The sequence below is a fragment of the Syngnathus leptorhynchus genome, chromosome 20 (genome assembly GCF_054491065.1).
Source record: "Syngnathus leptorhynchus isolate UIUO chromosome 20, UIUO_Slep, whole genome shotgun sequence".
In the NCBI taxonomy this organism is placed as follows: domain Eukaryota; kingdom Metazoa; phylum Chordata; class Actinopteri; order Syngnathiformes; family Syngnathidae; genus Syngnathus; species Syngnathus leptorhynchus.
In genome coordinates, this window is record NC_141214.1 from 3,737,909 (window position 1) to 3,758,831 (window position 20,923).

General features: G+C 42.0%; 1 protein-coding gene across 1 annotated transcript in view; it reads right to left on the reverse strand.

Moving 5' to 3' along the window:
* Positions 1-14,581: 14,581 nt before the first annotated feature.
* khdrbs3 (KH domain containing, RNA binding, signal transduction associated 3) overlaps positions 14,582-20,923 on the reverse strand; it is a 35,123-nt gene continuing 28,781 nt past the window's right edge. Inside the window, exons 8-9 of the mRNA XM_085901550.1 lie at positions 16,821-16,873; positions 14,582-15,850 (exon numbers count right to left, since the gene is read on the reverse strand). Of these exons, the coding sequence (XP_085757676.1) occupies positions 15,759-15,850; positions 16,821-16,873 (145 nt within the window). The 3' untranslated portion in view covers positions 14,582-15,758. The remainder of the gene's footprint in view (positions 15,851-16,820; positions 16,874-20,923) is intronic.

Below are 20,923 nucleotides of genomic sequence, written 5' to 3' on the forward strand. Positions count from 1 at the left end.
TGTGGTTCAAGGAGTAGAATTACATTTTCCGCATCGTGGTTACACTGCATTACATTTTGGGGAGAACATTTGTGAACTTTACGCTCATGCTGATGATAAACAAACAGCGACAACAAGCAGTAATGAAAGTGAAGGGGTGTTAGCTGCCGCTATAAGAGGGAGGGAGACCTTTGATGGCTAATTAGCGCAGGCAGCTGTCAGAAAAGCAATGGCGACGAGCCGAGAGTTTGGATGCTATGCTTCTATTTATGCTTTCGCAGCTCGCTTTTGTTCTCCTGGGGATTATTGGGTTGCAGGGAAGGGCTCTGGAGGGAGGGCGGGAGGGACATCAAATTTCTCCTTCTCGTGCTGGATGTGACCACATTAATTATAGATCCTCGGGAAGCGGGTGCGAAGATTCATCAGACATATTTTTAGAATATGAGAAGCTGATTTATTTCTTTAATCACGACGACAGGTGTCAGCTCGGTTGAGACTTAAACACAAACAAAAAGCTGTGGAAAGCTGCTTAAAGTTGTCAGAGCAGATGACATTTTCAGCAGGCAAAAGGTGCAAATGATCCAGTTGGGAATTTGCTCCGCCGGGCTAAAGTGCAGGTGATGATTAAACTTGCAGTATTACACATGTGATTAAAAAAAAAAAACATATACAGCTGACAATTTTAGGCCTTTCTCGCCACCACCAGTCCTAAAAGGTGAAAGAGTCAGGCGTAAGTGTTGCGGTTTTTCCAGCAAATTTGAAAGAGCGTGAGAAAAAAAAGTGAGAATTAAACCTGTCAGACTGTCAATTTGTTAAAAAGAAAATGTCAGCACTTAGCACCGAAAGCAATATTTTTGGCCGAGTGACGATAACGTGAAATAAAACAACACATGGTAGCTTGCGATTCCTATTTGTAAGAAAATATACACAGGAACTGTGTAACTGTAAAAAATACTGATATCAAACCGGATCCAGATGATATTAAGAAATAAAATTGAGTCACTTGCTGTCTCCATTAGAGCTGCATGAGTAGCGGCCGTGACTCTCGAGTCTTTTGCGAGTCACTGCTAAGGGACTCTCGTGTTCTAAGGTGGCGCCTCTCAAACAAGAAGGCCATTAGAACCCGGCGGAGAGAGAACACGATACATCAACATGCTAATTTGCTTAGACTCGAGATTCAATTAAGAGCTTCTTCTGTAAGGAGAAGCTTCATTTCCTCCGTTGTGTCACCTTGGGTAGGATTTCTCCAAATGTGGCGCTGAAAAAGTCAAATCGATCGCATGATGGCAGGTGACAACCTTTGAAGAGGAGATGTGACACTCCCAGTAACACCAGCAGCATCCCGGTAATGTCACCCCCCCTTCCCCCCCTACTGTGGAAATCTTATCAGCTGCCAGTGTTCCGCCTGACTTTGATTGATATCAGCCTCACATAGTTCACAGGGAAAAAAAAATACAAGGTTTTATTTGTCATGTTATATTTGATGCCGCTAGACTTTGATACCAACAGGCCATCTCACTATTTGCCATCCCGGATGTCAAGTCACTCAATTTTGACAGATTATTATTAGAGAGACATTTCTTCTTTGGTTTCATCTATTTTAGCAGTCGGGTACACAAGGTTAAAAATCAATATTCTAAAAAAAAAAAACTACGCGTCAGGTAAACTGAAACTTTCACCAAATCCATCCATTAGTTCTTCGGTCTTAAGAGACAGAAAGAGAAAAACAAAGTTGGATAGGTGCACTTTTCATTGACGGTGACAATATGCGCCATAAAATTTTCATATCAGCTGATGTATTCTTGTCTTGTCACCCGACACACACACACACACACACACACACACACACACACACACACACACACACACACACACACACACACACACATACACACACACACACACACACACACACATTGCATCAGTCTCACTGCAGGCAAGAAGCACTGATAAGACTCAGCTATGCTCTGGCAGGCTATAAATTGAGCATGCTGACCACAACAATGCATTATCGCCACCTTTTGTTTGGGCTCTTTTCACACGTGCAAAAAAATAAATAAAAAAATCTAAATTAATAAAAAAAAAACACACAACAGCAAATAAAGTCATGTATGAGGAGTCCAATGTAATAAGTGAGTCACTTAATATATGCCGTGATTTCTATCAATGGCAAAGAAAGCAATTTGAGTTTGCAATCTCTATCTAGAACATTTCCATATCGCAATGCCCCTCCCTCCACGGCCCCTCAAGAGAGTGGCCAGCAGGAAATAAGCATTCAGTGCTTTCTCAATGACTTCCTGAAAGAAATGAATCTCGCAGGATGGAAAATGAGAACAATGAATAATGAAACGCCCAACGAGATGTGCCTGACCCGTTGCAATTCATACAACCTGTGTCGACGCAGAGGAGCAAGCACGTATGAAAAAAAAAATATAAAAAAAAATGAAGGTTGTGATCACCGGACTGGAAAGAGCCCATATGTAGGGGACCATTAGAGTGAGGGGAAACAAATAGGTTTCCCCCAGTGAACATATAATAATTTGATTGAGGCCTGTTTGTGAAAAAGCTAAGCGCCTCAGTCGAGAGAAATGTAACATTTTGCAGCACTAAGATCAATGGAGTATTTCCTTTTGTTTGAAATTTCTTCAGGGCAGTTGGCAATGGAAAAGATTTAGAGCATAGGTGTCCAACTTAAGGCCCGGGGGCCAGATACGGTCCGCTACATCATTTTATGTGGCCCGCAATTGTCTTTGCTTTAAAAAAAAAGAACGATATTGCTGACAATTTTTATCATTTGTCTGATTTCAAAACTAGTTAATCATCAATTTGTTGTGTATATAATATAAAGCGTTGACAGTCATAATGGACTTCCGACAAAAATGAGTTTGACACGTTCGGTTTACCTAACTTATATAATCCTCGGGATGCGTGAGAAAAATTGGAGTCTTAGCAAATTTGGAACAAAAACCTCTGCTCCAACTGTCATTCCAAGTTTTAAAATCACAATAAGCTGGCTGCTCTTGTCATTTACAAACAACTAAAAAAAAACAAGAGTCCAGCCCTACAGCACCCCACCCGCCATCCTAACATGAAGTCATCTCAAAATCTTTCTAACCCCCGTTCCTGAATGAACTATAAAGCAACATTCACCAACAAGACCCCTACGGCTTCAGCATCTTCCAAACGAGCAATAGACAGTCGGGCCGAGGACTCACATAGGAGTCACAGCGAGGAGAGAGGCGAAGCGCAGCGGGCCCGCTCGCTATCAAATGTCACTCTGCTCCAACGAGAATGCATTTAAGACGGTGGGAAGCTCGGTCCCGCTAATGCTGTCTTTGGCCCAAACAGTGGGATCAAGCACTTAGCGTATTGTGCCGCTTGACAGGGGGGGGTGTCTACGCTGCCATGTTCCGGGGTCACAAAAGACCCTTTGTGACTAATCAATGCCCTCGCAGAACAAAAAAAAAATGTACATATGTACAGAGATGTACAGAATGATTCCAAGAATCGCCTTTAACATCAGACGTCATTAGTGCTTGGAGGTTGCCAGGGTCCCCGTGGAGAGCAACCCATTCTACCCAAGTCACAGATTCCCCGGCGAATGTTATTTTCACCTTGCAAATGTTGGAAGTGCTAATTAAATGATTGATTGAAGAGTACTGAGGCAGACCAGCTGGCGTTGACTGAAACCGGGTAAAAGGGAAAATAAGCAAATGCAGATGTTTTTTTGCTATTGTAATAAATTCCACAGACCTTCATTTTTGTTTGGATCCACCCCAAAAAAAAAAAAAATCCAATAATCATGCTCAATCTATCAGATAGCAGTTTATCTAGTTGCTCAAATGTCCTGATTGATGCGGAGGTAAAGTGCTATTGATTGAAAGACTCGCTATCATGTTTATTGATTGCATTGCTGTGCACCGTGGATTACAGCAACCGGCGTCCGCTCTCTGTTTCGCGGAGGAAGAGAAAAAACAACGCCTCAGGTAATGAAATATGAGGAGCTATTGAATTGGAAAAATAAATGCGCTTGAAAATATTGCTCCACAAAGCAGAATTGATGAGCCCGTGAAATAATCATTATTTATAAGAAGTGGGGCTTGCCGTAGAAGATGACAGAGCTCATCCCGTTCAGCATTTTTCATGCAACAAGATACAGTGGGGCTTCTGGCTTAGATGTTTGGGTTAAAGCGCATGTGGTGCTACATTTAAGGAGAAGCGCGATCGATAAGCAATCTACGCGGCGGTGGGGGTCAACGTGAACATGGCCAGGTTGTTAAACATATACGCCGCACCAACAACAATGATAACAGAAGACTCCTCGGTCGGACTAAAGTTATCGCTGACGTAGGACAAACAATGCAGACGTCTACTATTTCTTTGTTGAGAAATGCAGGGAAGTCAGTTTTCATAAATAAAATGTTAGCAAAGTTTATTGCCTTGGAATTTTCGTTTGGATGGCCCCAGAAAATGATTTTGGTAGTAAATCTGCTGCAGGCCAATAAATCATGTGGATCATATTTACATGGACTTTAGTCAGCTAATGTAACTGCATAGACCACCAAACGGCTCACTGATGTGGATCGGATATCATGTATTTGATACCTGGGTGGCTGATCAATGAGGAAGCTTGTCCTTTATTTACTGGTCAATTTCAGGAATATTCTACAGAATGGGAAAAAAATAATAAAAAAGAGTCCGGTTTATGAAAAGGTCCAGCCAAGATTGATTTAAGCCTAGAGGCATGTGCCCTGTGTTATGGAGATAGAAATGTTTCCCAACACCAAATAAATTATGCTATAAATTATGCTTAGAGTTGTCATAAATTGTCAGCAAAAACTTTTTGTTCAAACAAATTCTCACTTTAGATGCAAGTGTAAAAAAAAAATAGCTCCAAACTAAACAGGCATGATTTATTTATTTACTACAGTCAAATTTAACCCCGCAACCTTTTTTTTTTTATTCAAATGTGACAATGGCAAAACAATGTTGCATCATCATAATAAGATTGGTAACCCGCTTCCAGAAGCCAAAAAAACGTAATTCTAAGAAATTCAGAGGAACATTATATTACAATTCCAGACAAACCGATTATGTAAATATGAATTTCTGGTCTCGGGCCAATCAGGCTTCAATTTGCGAATTTAAATGACATGTAAAAAAGGATAAAAGGCTGAAATGGTTTTCCCGCCGGCCCCCGAGCACGAGGATACGAAAGAAATGGCTTCGGTGGCATCATAACCTTGACCGCAGCCTCGATGTGGCTTTGCTCATTGACACACTGGAGGGCCACTTTGTGCCTGTATTATCCCCTTCGCATCGGCTCGCCGTGGCAGCGCGGCCGGCCTACTGGCCACGAGTAATAAAATGGAATGTCAAATCAAAGAGAGCGCAGAGAATGGCCGTCACCACGGGGCTTAGGCTTTCGGAGTGAAATGGGAAAGTGGATTTAGTGCTGCTGTTCTCTGGATTTGCTCGATATGCTGCAAATGGAGTCAATGGAATATGGGATGAGCTGACAATCTACTTGCGAGGAGGAAGCCAAAATGGACATGCTTCAACGACACCATTAAGGAAAAAAATAAATAAAAATGAAGACACTTTCTATTTTTGACCCTCACGTGTAGCTGTTACGATGAGCATCAAATTTAAGTGTCATACGACATTGGGACTTTGTTTTCTAGTACTGCAACATTGATGCTAATTTCCACTAGCACATCTAAGGCGTTTCACATTGTATGCAAGCATGAAGCTAATAGACAGATTGGCTAATTCTCATCTCACATTTTGCTTTTGTTAACCGCTCATCCTTACTTCCGTGCACGACTGATCGAGTTGAATTAATCGTCACTCTGGTGTTTACGTATATCGGAACAACGTCCTCACACTGTTTAAAGAAAAATCAAGCAGCCATGTGAGAGAAGACATTTTCCTCCCAGAGGACAAAAACTCTATTATAAAATGATGAGATGGGGGAGCGCTAAATGAAAATCACTCCCTTTTTTTTTTTCTTAATTAGTGCTTGTGTGCAGGGATGACTAATGCTCCGCACTCCTCGTTGCACTTCATGCCTTTTTTTTTTTTTTTTTGCATCAGGTTTCCATGCCAAGCTCTTGACAGCAAAGTTAAAAAAAAAAAAAAAAAAAGTCTATGCACGTTACGGAGTGTGTCTCACTGAGATCCTCTACTAAACGAGGTGACTCCGAGCAACAAGATTCACATCAGAGGCCGTTTGATCGCAGAATGTCAAGAAGAAAGAACATGGTAAACAAACACGCTGTACCTGAGCTAACGTCACCCTCCCCATCCGCACTCTAAACACGTCCTTCATCTCGGGAAGGCAAGCAAGTTGTCACGGAGTTTACTTTCGGGTCACGTCTCACTTCCAGGCGTGACCTTGAACTTAACGTCAACTGCAGTACAGTACAGAAAAAGTCAATCTTAAATATCGCCATTGTCGGATCAGAATCCGATAGTAGTAGTAATCCCCCCCAACTCAAAGGATCTGGGTTCGATCCCCAGCCATTAAGACCAAGATACTGGGCCTTCAGTTGCTCCTGATGCTGCGTCACAAATCGTTAATGTTAATTGTTGATAATGAAATACGGATACAGTAGATAGATATGTCATTTCTTGATTAGCGATTACAAATGTAGTTGCTGTTGTGTTTGTTCATTTGAACGCATGAAAGTCGAGATGATTAATTGTCATTAGTGATTCATTGATTCGTGTCTGGTATTCATTAGCGTTTGTTCTTCTTGTTACTGAAACAGTAACAACAAATCTAGAAACAATGACAGTTATTTTTGCCGCTTAATTCTCGAGATGGTGGACGAGGACTTTATTAAAACGCGGGCAACCGTTTGACGACACGCCAACACATCTCGCCAGCAAAGACTTTTTTTTTTTTTTTTTTTAAGGCTAAGCCGCCAAATGGAACATGACAGGCCGAATCCTCGCGCTCCCCGCTTGCAAGTCATCGAATCCCAATAACGCCTTCCCTTGAATATGCAAGGCATACGCTGTGGTACATCTGTGATGGCGCGGTGGTAAAAGGAGATTTATGACACACAACAAGCTATTAGGGAGCCGTATGTGGTGGGGGGTAATCAGAGTTGGGAAATGGGCTGGAAATTCTCTTCTTCATGCCACATTGATTCATCCTTCAGAGAGCAAAAACCTCCCCATTATGCACACCTCATCTAAAAGAGCCCTAGGATGATGATTGTGGGCCCTGCACAGGGCTGCTCCCAGGTCAGATCACGAGGGCACCAACCTGTAACATGCCCCTCGGGCTGTTACCTCAAACAACGTGGGTGGTGGAGCATATCAAATGTAGACTGCTCATGTTTTTGTATATCCAGTCAGATAATAATGATGCAATCGTGCAACCGAAATGAATAATTAGCTCTTCAAGTAACGCTATCATAATTTACAGTAGTGTAGTGGGCTTAACGGTTTGTAAAAAAAAATATATATATATTTAATATTTTATAGAGTAAGAAAAATAGCTATTGGGAAGGATTTGGAGCCGCATGTATCGTTGTCATATTGAAATATGTGTTATGGCTCTTGTGTACGCAGTCGATGTAATTAAAGTGCGAAAGGATAAAGCGTTCCTTCCCTTTTTAATGCTGATGTATTCCCTGTTGGAGAAAAGAAGGCACGGAGGAAACATCTGTCGCCGGGGTAACTCTGAGTTCACTCCTACCTTTGCTATGGAAATTAAGTCTCAATAACACTCGGTAATTGTTTCCCCACAGTCATTTAAAAAAAAATAGCTATCTGAACAATAACTTGTTTATCATAGGAGGTATTCAATTGTGTTGTGTCTTCTGAGGAAGCTGAGTTTGGCTAGCAAAATATCGAAATAGCCGTCAGGTACCAAATCTAAAATCTCTGAAGTCTCCTTTATGATGAACTTGAAATGCATTTCCGAGTTTGACAATGCATTGTATTAATTTCTTGCGTTACTTCAAACACACGCAATTGTTGCGTTTGCTCGACAAAAACAAAGAGTCAAGCCCGATTACGTCGTGCGGATCTCAGAAGGCGACGTGGGCTGTCATGCACACTTCAGCTCACTTGCTTTTTGTACGAAGAGAAAGAGACAGTCCGTCTCGCTGAGGGGCTTCACTAAGACTTGGCGTCCACCGCACGCAGGGACGGCCCGAGAAGCCCGTCGAGTGGCCACATGGTGACCTCCGACCCTGGGGCTGTAGTCACTGGGACCGGGTTTGGTTTTTTCCATCGCCAGCCGGCGGCGGCACAGCTGTAGCATGGTGGTGATGGCCAGGAGTGTGTTGTGCGGGGTTGTCCTCCAGCTCCAATTAAGTCGCAGCCGGTCCAGTGCGGCTGCCCTCCTTCGGGGAGAGCGGCTGCCTGACGCTGATGTGGCGCTACAGCAGCTGAAGGGGAGGGCAGCGGGAGGTGCTACCTTTGAGGCAATGCCAATAAGTGACTGCACCCCTGTCAACCTTGCCTTCATTTCACGCCGCCATGGCAACGGATTCGGGTCTGCGGGCTTGTTTGGATGGGTCACGTTTGCTCTCGTGTTTTGTGTGCAGAGCTACAGCAAAAACTTTTGATGCTGTGCAAAGGATAAAATCATATTTTGGTATTTATGTGTGCAGATGGGAGGGGGGAAGGACATCTATTGAGAGGAGGCTTTGATTTGACCCTTATTGACGAAATGAAACTCCTCAATGCTCTTCAACATAGTTCTTTGACAAGATGCCACAAGGTGACGCCAAAGCAATATTTGTTTTGTATTAAGTTTGGAAAGTGGGTTCAACATGGCGAGCGGGGGTGGGAGCGGAGCCAGTACGGGGCTCCACGGGTTAGTCGGTGGGAACATCTGGAGGAACAGGTGGTGCTGGCGAAGAGATGTGAGGCACGGAGCAGACCCCTCAGATGTGTTTGTGGAATGAGGCGAGGAATGCAAGGTTGAAGGGGGAGGGGGGGAACTGCGACTGAAAGAGGGAGAACAGCAGGGGTCATGACCCCATTAGCCCAAATATAGTAACCCCTCCTTCCATCAGTACAAATGTAGACTGAGGACATGATGAGGAGGGTGCCGCCATCATGGGACACTTGGAGCCTCTTGAATGAGAAGGAACTCCCACACATTATCGTTCACCATTCCAACAGCTATTTTATGACACTAAAAATCAGTTACCTGATTAAGGTTAGTACTTCAAAGATGACCCACGATAACATGAAAAAATCTCCCAGGACCGGGAGCCATGAGATTCTATCATCGGCAGTTTTTTTTTTTTTTTATGACTATGCTATAGACCAGAAATCACAGTAACACATCTTCCATACTGCTGTGACAAAAAAAAAATAATCCAGACGCAGCTGTTACTTGAAGCTATAATATCATTCCAGTGTGCCATAGTGCTATTTGCACTGCATAATTAAGTCTCGTCTTGGTATATTTTTTTTATACAATCGATTTTTCTCTCCCATTATTTACTCTTGAAAACATAAACTTGGAGTTACACCGAAACGTGTTGAATTTTTATGTACGTCTGTACACACCACAAAACATGGAGTTATGATTTTATAGATCTATTTGTTTTTTCTTGTTTATTTTTACCTTTGAACCTGTGCCATCCGTCCTGCTTTCAGTTGTCATGGCAACCAGCTGACTGCCGGCTATAGCCTTAATGTATAATGGATGTACATGAGAGCCGTATTGATATCCTCATCTGACGAGAAAGCAGATACTGACTTGGAGAAAACTTATTAAAAGAACCAACATGTACAAAAATGGCATCGACTGACTTTTAGACTCATTTAATTCAAGCGCTGTCATAGAAAAAGATCACTCAGGGAGGCATCAAGTTTTTATAATTAAGGGATCGAGTTTTTGCGAGCGCTGACGATACCAGCCACCAATACTTGTAGTTATATTGCAAATTTACTAACACATTAAAACTTGTCAAGTGTAATCCAAATGCATTATCATAACAATTCATCTTACTACATTTCTCGCATAAAATTAAGACTTTATTCATCATCTTGAGTCTGATTTTCTTTTATCCTTTTCAATGCGACACTGAAGCACCTTCTCACTAACCAACCAAATAACGCACATCAATTAAATTACAATCTCTCAACCAACACAAAGGCTTTTCTTTTTGCTCCTAAACATAATATGGAGTTCAAGTCAGCAAACAAAAAGGACTCACAAAAGATGAGTGAAAGCAGAAGAAAAAAAAAAGTACATGAAATCCTTTAGAAAAATTCTTGTAAGGGATCTCACCTCAGAGGTCAAAAGGTCCAGGTCTTATCCCGAGGACACTGTGGTTTTTATCCCCCTCATCCAACACCGGTGTAAGGCTAAAGCTGCTACGTGCTCGGCTTGGTCTCCGAGGGATCACCTCACAAGCCGAGACAAAAAAAAAAAAAAAAAAAATCAACGTCGGTGACAGATTGCAGACGCAGACACTTTTAAGAAAGCAGCACGTCCGTTCATCCTGGATTGTAGCTACACTTTATCCTTTCATGCTCCTCCCTGGGGCCAAGGTGAGTCACCCCTGACTCATTATTTAAGTAACAAAAAAAATCCATGTGTCAACTGCAATGCAGCAATTGGACAAATGTTTTGTGATTTTATTTTACCTACTCAAAAATACTTTTATTCTGGAAAAAAATGGATCTATTCATCCTCATAGGTAAAATTAAAAGCAAAACAGCAGTATTGGAAATGTACAATACGAGCAATTAGCATGAGGTGAGCCATTTAGTGTTGCTCAATGGCTTTTTAACATAATGAGCAGGGAATTGAACCACCTGCTGATTTAACACCCAAACCCAGCGGCAATGAGCATCCAAGAAGCAGTGGCGCGAGCCAAACTTCATAAACACCTATTAAAGTCTCGGCAAGAGTAATCCGACTTTTCCCGGGACAAGACAAGCGCATTGATCCTTGTCCTCCGGTTATTTACTTAACGCGGCGCCGCGGCGGTTAGCAAAGGTGCGATGGCTGCGCGAGAAGCACTTGAAATGCCAAACATGCTTGGCTTAACAGGAGGCAAATGTCATTTAGAAGGTCGGTGTTCCAGGGGGGGGGGGGGGGGTAAGGTGTTAAGGTAAACACTTTTAACGCATGGAGTGAAGGTGTCTTTGTAAGATCCACTCAGGCTTAGCCGTCTATTCATGGAGTGTTTGCATTATTACGCCGTTACTTTACTGCTCATTCCAAACATTGTGACATGGCCGTGCTTCTGTGTCCCCCCTAGTGAAAAGCATGAATGCATCCTATGGGAACACAAAGCCAAGCTTATACAAAACCTCAAATCAGGGATTAGAAGCCGAAAGGAGTCATGGTCCACTCCAGTGTATTTAATTTACAGTGGAACCGCCAAGGCTGAATGCTGAACGCAATTTCCCATTGGAATTAATCGTCTTTTTGTTGTTGGAATTTTAAACCACAGCAGGATTGTTTACAAAGTACACTCCAGAAAGAAAAACAGCCTTTAAGTTAAGGCACATGAAATTCCGTCGTTTTAAATTCCCCTTTAAAATGAATTTGAATGTGATCTGTGATTCTGAACACAGCCAAATTAGAAGAGGGTGTGCACACTTGCGCAACCATGTTATCTCTGCAGCTTTAGATACGAATAAATACAAACATTGGCACTTTAAAATAATAATATCACGTTATCACCCAGAGAAAACAATTTATTGTTTACAAGATGATATACAAAAAAAATGATCGATACAGTACAATTATTTGCTGTTTTGCACAACCTCTAAATTTTTTCCATCTGCACATCTGTTAAATAGTGGCCATCCTTCCAAGCCTGCTTCATGGAAATAAAAATGATACACTTATGATGCTGTTGTTTATTATTTCGCATGTCTACCTCCCCATTCTACTTTAAAACACTCACACAACCTCTCAGCGATTATCATTTGATTTCTACCACTTATCCGTTCCCTCCTCAGTGTCCCTCTCATCCCCCCCTTCAGTCAAAGCGTCGACTTGATCGATCTCATGGCAATCCCACTTTCCACTTAGTGACCCCCGGGTCACATGAACACTCACTTTGAAGGCACTTGGACATTGATTCGCCATCAGCGCATTAAGAGCCCGACAGTTAATTACAGAACAAAAAGGCAAGGGGTGGCAACTTTACACCCGATTAGAAGGAAGTGCACGTATCACAATAAAAGCCATTTATTGGAGAGGGAGCAACCATTTTGTTATATAAGGAATATAAATAACGGCCAGATTGTTAGGTACGGAATTGATTTTAGGTTAGTGATAGACTATAGTGCATTTCGATGATTTTATTGGTTCGGCAACTCACATATGTTTTGTCCACGGGAGTCTGAATCAGGATTGTGTTGGCCTCGGGGAACAGAATGTAAACGGCGCTTCCTTTCATTGTATGCATCCTTAATCAAACAAGTCCTGTTTACTTTATGAAGTGCGAGCAGCCTGCTCCAGATAACATTGTCATTTGAAGTCACTTCAGAGAGGGAGGCCAGTCCCCGAAGGCGGCAAGGCAGGGGGATCTATGCGTCAGGTCGATTGTTATTGTCTGAGGCTCGGCCCGAGGTCTCCTCCTGGCTTGGTCTCGTCTAATGGAAAAGCATTGTCTGGCACCCGGGACATAACACGGCGCAACGGAATACGGTCAGGCTTTTGTGGACTTATGCATCGGCCGGAATGTTCCCCAAATTCCCGCTGAAAGCTATTTTGGATTTGCAACAACCATCCAAGTCGATTCTCATTAAGAGGTACAAGCGGAATAGATTGCACATGGGTAGGGCTTTTCTAACATCATGATAATGCAAACAGAAAGAAAAAGACAGAAAAAAATAGCTGCCCTTTTTTTAACACTCGAGAAAAAAAAACTGTAAAAGAGTCACAACAATATAACAGTAAGGCACTTCATTATTGGTGTGACAATTGATTATCACACAGCAAATGTGTGATGTCACTTACCTTTGCATATTTTAAGCTTTTTATTTCGTTTTTACAATTCCGTCTTAATGAAAGCAAGTTCACAATCACGTCAGAGCACTCCCGCAAACATAAATACAGCGGCCATGGAAATCTGAAGGAAATGTTCCCAGACAGAACATCTCTAGAGAATGAGGAAATCCATTTGGCTCACGGGTTTACTTTCTCCGTGATGATGGTTTCTTCTTTTTTAAACCACCTCCTCCCGCCTTTTATCGCATCTCAAGTTTCCCTCCAGGATTCACCTGTGAACATGTTAGTCCAACACACTTGCCAATGGGAGATATCTTTGTGAGCCTTTTGGGGTTTCCGTTTCTTTGTGGTGTTCATCACATCTGGGGGAAGAAAAAAAAAAAGTAAAAATATAAGTTTGCAGTTTCTATTGACAGTGTCATGCCATTAATAGAAACCTAATTGATTAATGGACATAACATATACATAATAAAAATATATATAATAAATGATTCATGCTGTTGGTTTTCCAGTTGGCTTTAAAAAATTGTGCTTTTACGCACCTTTTTTTTTATTTTTTTACCAATGAGTCAACCTAAAGTGGAATATAAGCGAGACAATTAGCCCATCAATTAAACGTTAACAGCAAAAACACTGATACAAGACATATTGTAGTTTATGAATCTATTAAGTGTTTCCTTAAAAAGCTCATTGAAACGTTACAGCGATTTATCACATTGTTTACATTTCTTGTTAAAGGTGGCGAATTATTCTCAGCGTTGCGGCCTAGACACAGACAAGAAAAACATTTAAGTTTAGAGAGCGTTTATGTTAGTCGAGAGGTTAATCTGGGTTTGGTTGTATTACCTTGTGGGGCGGTGGTCTTTTTAAACAGCTACTGCCATCCTCCCTCTGCTGAGGTCAGCTGGGGGTCATTTAGAGTCTCTTTAACGGACGGGGCAAAGGCAGGTTCTTTAAATGACTGGGCCGCATGACCACGTGGAGTAGAGCAAAAAGAGCAATATAAAAAAATAAAAAGGAGGACAACAAAAAAAGCAGAGAGAGAAAGAGAGAGAGAGAGCAATCCCCCAGCCGGGGGAGCGAACTGGCCCGAGAAGGTGTCGAGGAGGCCTTCATGCAGGGCTACGAGCCATTTCTGTCAGGGTAAACACTCACAGAGTTAATGCGTGTTTACGAACGGTGCTCGATATTATACGGACAATCAGAGAGGAGTGGCAACATCGCTAAATTCTCAAAATCTCAGCTTTCCCCATAAAGTCAAGTTACATAAAAATCCCATTTCTCTCTTTGTTGTTGTTGTTTTGTCTCCTCTCTGTCTGCCTTTTAGTTTAAATTAAAATTGGATTTTATCGAGTCAATAACACCAGGGCTTTTGGTTGTTGTTGTTTTTTTTCAAAAATGTTTATTCAGCATCGGCAAGAGGGAAATATTAAAGGGCTTATATAAGCTCAAAAAAAAAAAAAAAAAATCAAACAAGTCTAACTTAGAGGGGGGGGGGGACATATTCACAAGCATATGAGTTAGTCAAGTTCATAATTAGGCCTTAGAATTTATATTCTATAATCATGTCAAAATGACCCATTTAAGCGGCAAAAACAAAAAAAAACAGTAACCTAAAACTCACAAACGACAAAAGCCTTTGGACTATTTTTCGGATTAGAGTGTTTGATGTTAAATTCCTATTTATTAGACGTATTAAAGAGTTTTATAAACACAATTGTATCATGACGAAAACAGCTGACAACATCCACATTGCACGCCATGCTTTCATAAGCCCTTTAACACCGACCTACGAGTATATCTTACAAAATAACCAGGAAACACTAATACAAGATGTATACAGGATGACTTGTGTTTTTCAAAATGCATATTTTACAAGGTTCACATTTCCAATTACTCCTCAAGAAAAAAATATCGACAATACGTCCTAGTACTAACCATTATATCTTCAGATTTCATTGAAGTATATTGAGGGAGATACATTAAGTTGCATCCGGCGGTTGCGGCGATGGCTCACCGCGACTACTACAAAAGTCAAATTAGCTTAATACAATAGTCTCCGTCCCTGTTACATAACTCAGAGAGAAACTCAAAACACATTGATTCAGGATGGAAGGGTGCATCCTGAATTGTTTTACTCAGCGGGAGTAAGGTTTATGTTATAAGGACAACGGGAGGCCCACACTGAAAAGAAGAAAATATTTTGAGAATAAAGATGAATTTTGGAGCAAAGAAAAGTCAACTCTTATATTACATAGTGGTCAGAATTTCTGGAAAAAAATCTAGAAATAAAAGGGGACCTACAACAGAGCCCTGTGGCACACCCTAGTGAACAGATATGAGTGTTGCTATGTTACTATGTTACGGTGGAAACACTGCCACAATTCATGGCTTCACCTAATTGCAGATTTTTTTAGGGGACCTATTTTCTGTTATTTACAGAAATTTCAAAAACATTGCTTTGGCGCCATCTAAGGCATCTTTGTGCTTCGGAACTATGTTGACACAAGCTGAGAAGCTTCATGAGGAGTACTTTGCTACTATTTTGTGGCATCAGGCAATTATAAAACTTTTTTAGGTTGGGACTTCAACTGCATGACCATGATTTTATTCTCTTAATATTTTTTTACTTTTCAGTGGAGTCCCAGTGGAGCTTCCCTGACCTTATTCAATCAGAGTCCTTCCTCAGATGTTCAGATTTTTAAATTCCTTAGTTTAGATTTGATTTTTTTTTAAATTGTGGGGACATCCATTAAAAAAAAAAAAAAATCCATTACTTGGGTTGGAACTGCAACGAGAAGTCCGGTGCGGGCCGTGACACAGTTCAGTATCTGGAATACGGCTGCTCTCTGTACGCTCCCTTGGTCGTCCTCGCCGACTGCGCCTTGCCGCGACTGTTTGCCCACTCCTCTTGACCTGATTAAACAGGGATTGCAAAGTTGCCAAATCATTCACAAATCTTACACATTTCCGTAGCGACTGACTGGCCTCATACCTGGGAGCCCTCATCTCAGATAATTGAACTAGCTGATCAAACGTCTACTTGAAAAGGGCCCGTTTAAAGGCGCCTAGCAAAAAAGGTCACAACTACCGTTCGCCCACATCAGCCGCGGGTACCGTCAGCGTGAAAGAGCTGCTATCGATGGCACCTTTTGTCTGATCTGCAGCCAGTGCTGAGATTTACCTGGAGCTCAGGCTCACAAAGCCTTATGTATCCCCCCCACCACCACCCCCACCTTCCGTGTACAAGCTGTTGGCAGCACACAGCCGATACCCCTTAATTAAACCTGTCACCCTTTCGCTGAGTGTCACTTTGAAGAAATACACCGTTTTAACCTTGTGTTTTGAAATGCAAGGATAGGCCCCCGCTTGGACGCCGTTATCAGCTTCTTTTGAGCTGTCGCCCTTTGGGTGACCCGTGCCGAGGTAATACAGTAAAACACTTGGCAGGTTTATTTTATGTGGCGCCATGCAAAATACTAATGAGCTAAACGCTCGGGATTCTTCTGCTTACGGTTTAGAAAAGTTGGAAAGTTCTGACTAAAAATAGATCTGAAATATACGTTTAATGATACAGGAAGCGTTTGGCACTAAAAACCGCCGCAGTACACGAATAAGAAAAATGATTAGACTCAAGTCAGCTTGCACAATGTTATGAGGAAGAAAATCACAATATATGTCGTATTTTACTGTATCAATGACAATTGTGACGTGAAGGTCCTTTCTCACTAAAACAAATTAGGCACATGAGCGAAATACAGCAGAAAGGACAAGTAAATGAGCTGTCAAGTCTGAAAGTAGCTGGGGGACAAACGTGTGACACTGGTGGGAGACAAGGGCAGACGAGATAAGCAGACGTCGGGGAAAAAAAAACAAAAAAACTCACCGTACGATTCATATGATTCGCCGCCTTGTCCGTATTCATAGTAGTCGTCTGAGCTGCAAGCAGACAAAAAACAAAAAAATCCTCTGAGTCATGCTTCAATGATTATTGCAAAGTGTCATTTCATTTTTTTTTTTTTTTTGGTTGCTTAAAGTTTGACTTGACAGTTTAGAACTCCTCGGAAGAAAAAGCACTCTGGTTGTTATTTATTTATTTGTGGTTCTGCCAGGACGGATGCGCCACCATATTTCCACGCAACTCGACACAAGCGAGTATGGAGATGGACGAGAGGTGGCATCCTTAATGAAAAACAAAAAGATGGGGGCAAGTCACTTCGCCGGCAAATTCGTTCACGTGCACTCGAGACACTGACAGAACAATTGCTTCAGTCGCGGTGGAAGCAATTCATCATAAGACCGCTTCGGAGTCGACACCAGCCGTCACAGCTGGGGCCCTCGTCGCCTGTCTGTCTGCCTGCCTGTCTGTCTGTATGTATGACAGCGGCGCCTCAATCCTGCCCGGATTAGAAGCACCTGAAACCTCGACGTCGAGCGACCGCTGCAGGCGCGGAGGTGACAGATTGGAAGGAACGAATAACGGTTTATTTTAAACCTAGCGTGACTGCGGCGGAAGAGCTTCGGCATCAACAGTTGTTCCTATTTTCTGTCGCAAATCCTTACAGCCTTAAGAGCCACACTTAGCTTGTGACATGAATGTTTTATTGTGTTTTTTTTTTTACAAGACAATGAGGTCAATGGAGGATAGAGCAAGGACTCCTCTTAAGAACATGTGCCAATATGCATCGTGCATTGATGTCAAGTCACTGCTTTTCTAATTCCAGAGAATCCTTTTCAAACAGAGCGTTACAATAGCATCCAGTCCGAACTTCAATGATTACAAACACAACATGACCATCCGTGATTCATCCTGCCTGTCACGCGGTTCTCGGATGTATATGTCACAGGTGTAAATGAGTTGTCGTCGTAAAGAGGTCATCTTTTGATCCGACATTCATTAGTAGAAGGCCACCGCTGCGGAGTGTCACCGAGCATCTGTCTGGAAATTCTGGCATGGGCCATGAGACCCGTGCAAAGACAACAGCAGCGGAGCAAAAGGGGGACGTGTTTCCAGGCCTACATTCCCTCAGGTTTACGGGACAAAAAAGGAAATCTCCTCTGTAGTGCATCTGTCATTTCTGTAAATGCCTCGTCCTGGGCCCTGATGTCGCTGTTAGGGCGAAACAGATGGGAGTGTTAAAATTGAATGATGTAGTACACGTCCCGGGTGGTGTGTGTTTTCTTAGGCCGCCATTACTCTCGCCGTCCTCGGTGATGAATCTGAAGAGATCTCACACAGGACATTAAAGGAGGCTGCAAAGGTACGCCGTCGAGATGCAAGTTAGCTTCACACAGGATCAAGTGGAAATGATGTGTTATGTTATGTTATGTTTGGGATTTTATATTGTAAAAAAAATCTATTGTAGTTGAAAAATCAAGGCTACATTGGATTAACTATACTGTAGCTCCAGATGGGAGACAATTAAAAGTCTGTCAGCACTAGTGTAGTTTTACAATGCAAATGTTTCTCCTCCAGTCAGGTGGCTGACTCTCGGGTGTTGTGTGCAGTGTACCTTTGCACATTTGTCCACTTCAACACTAGCAAATTGGCCCCAAAAGCAGCCGGGAAGCAATGTTGTGCAAAAAGTCAGCAGAGCGGCGAGGGCGTCGGACAATAAAGCACAATATGGCCGGTGTTTTGTTACCGGTGCAAAAATGTTAGTGCAGCATTTTAGTTGTGAAAGGTTTTCTAACTTTGCATCAGGACACTCTTTTTTTTTCCCCCCATCGGTCACTTTAAGATGAGCAAGAAAAAAAAAAACGTCAGGCACTTTTCCCCAGTTTTATGAAAGGACCATATTTCCTGGGGTGACACACTTCTGTGATGCTTCTTTTTGCAATCACCCCTTTCATTCTCATCTGGCAGCGGCTTGCAAAGGAAAGTGCTGAGTGCAAATGCCCCACACGGACCTTCCTGATTACAGCAGCCCGGTGGCGATTATTTCCGACAACAATACGAAAGAAAAGGAAACATCTGAGGCAAAAAAAGCAGTTTCCCGTTTCCAGTGAAGCTCACACATCTTCAAGGCCAAAGCTTCCTTGCGGATATGCTGATTGCTCAATGCGGCAACTGATTACAAAGCTAACTCTCAAACTGACCTCCCATGTAATCCTTTCAAGAAATCACACATCGCTTTTTTTACGGAGAAACACAGACAATTATTTTTTTTTTTTTTAACATCAGCTACCATAGCAACATTCAAAGTCCAAGATGCTTCTTTGTCTAGAGGTATATTTCTCAAACTCTTCCCCCTCCACCTTAGATGTGGTCAAATTCCCTTCGCAGGACCTGTCACTCCTCTTGATGAGCTGTCAACTATAAAACAGCATCAAGGCACACAGCGGCACTGCAGGTGTCTCGGCGTCTGACAGCTAGCACAGCCAATCGGCTAAAATTGTAGAGAAGGAAGAGGAAAAAAAAAAAATCAAGCTTGTACTAAATGGCTCTGTCAAAAGGAGGCTGGCAAGTATTGGAAAGAGCACAGAAGAAAAATAAACCCATGATGGTATGTTTGGAGGAAAGGTGTCCTTTTTTTGTCCCGTCTGTCCTCCAATGCAAAGTTTTTCTTTGAGAATCTTGAAAAAAAAAAAAAAAAAGTCAAAAGCTATAGAAGGCCATTTTCTTGCGCCACATTTGGATTCAATCGATCGGTGTCTCGGTGGGAAAAAGAAATTACGCAATGTCTTTGAAGAGGCGGTCACGACTAATCTTTTAACGGCAAAAAAAAAGAAAAAAGGTGGTTTGTGCGCCTACACGTTTGCTCTTGTCTTGTGTTAAGATTTACACTTGCTCCCGAGGGATTTGGCTGCCATTTAAAAACACTGTCACAAGACTATCGCACCGGTCGGCCCCTGGGATCCAGATTGTACCAAAGCAAAGGTAAAGGGGGAGGGTGTCTCTCAAGCGTGAAGCACAAAATAACACTTAAATCGCACTCGGGCATTGAGGAAGATCACTTTTCTGTGACCCCACATGTCCAGCCAAGCGCCATCCTTTTTTTTTTTTTTTTTTTTACACCCACCCTTGTATTTGCTGATGAATTTAAAGAATTCACTCAAGCAGTCTTGACCTTCTCGTCGGAGTGCTACTCCAGCAGTTTGCGATCTCCCCCGAGATAAGCACTCTGAAGCCAGGAGAGTTTCGTGTGTTTTACAAACTTGTCATCTGCGACGTCGCAACAAAGATTCCAAGGAATGTGAAACTCTTTTACCAATTAACCAAATTTACACTATCTCACTTCACAAAAATGAGCTGGCTTTGTAATTGAAGCGCAGAAAGTGCAAATTGTGTTGCTTGTTATCTTTTGACAAGTGCCTTGGAGACACAAGCCAGAATTGGCGACGAGGTGAGAGGAACATACAGATGACACACAAACACACGTCAAGGTCTTTCTGCAGCTGGGACCTGCGACCACTTGCTTTGCCTTTTGTCCGGTCGGCATTGAACGTTATCAAAAGAATTGAGAAGGCAATCGAGTGAAGTACTACACGACTTTCATAACAGGATTATTTGACACTCGTGTTCAAGAGCTCGACTCGGCCAATTACACGCCAGCTTTTTTTGTCCTCTCACACCTTTTTAATGGCACACTATACTCTCTGTAAGATAACAATGCACAATGAGGGAAAGTCAAAGTCAACTTGTGAATTTCCCAGCTTCTAAAAGAGTGTCAGAGGTGGAACAGTATTGACTTTCTTTGAAAGCAATTGTCATTGCTGTGCTGAAAAAAATATCTTAATGGGGTAAGCTGCATTTTATGCGAATGCATATTTTAGTGCATTTTTGCTAAAAATGTTGGGAAAATAATACAATTATAAATAATATAAATAAATCAATAATATATTACATTTAAATAAATATTAAAATAAAAATAATATTACATTCAAATGAATATTATAATAAAACATAATAATTAATATTAGAAAAATAAACATTTCTTAAAATACAATATGACTCATCTTCACCAAAATGCTCCCATGATTACGGTA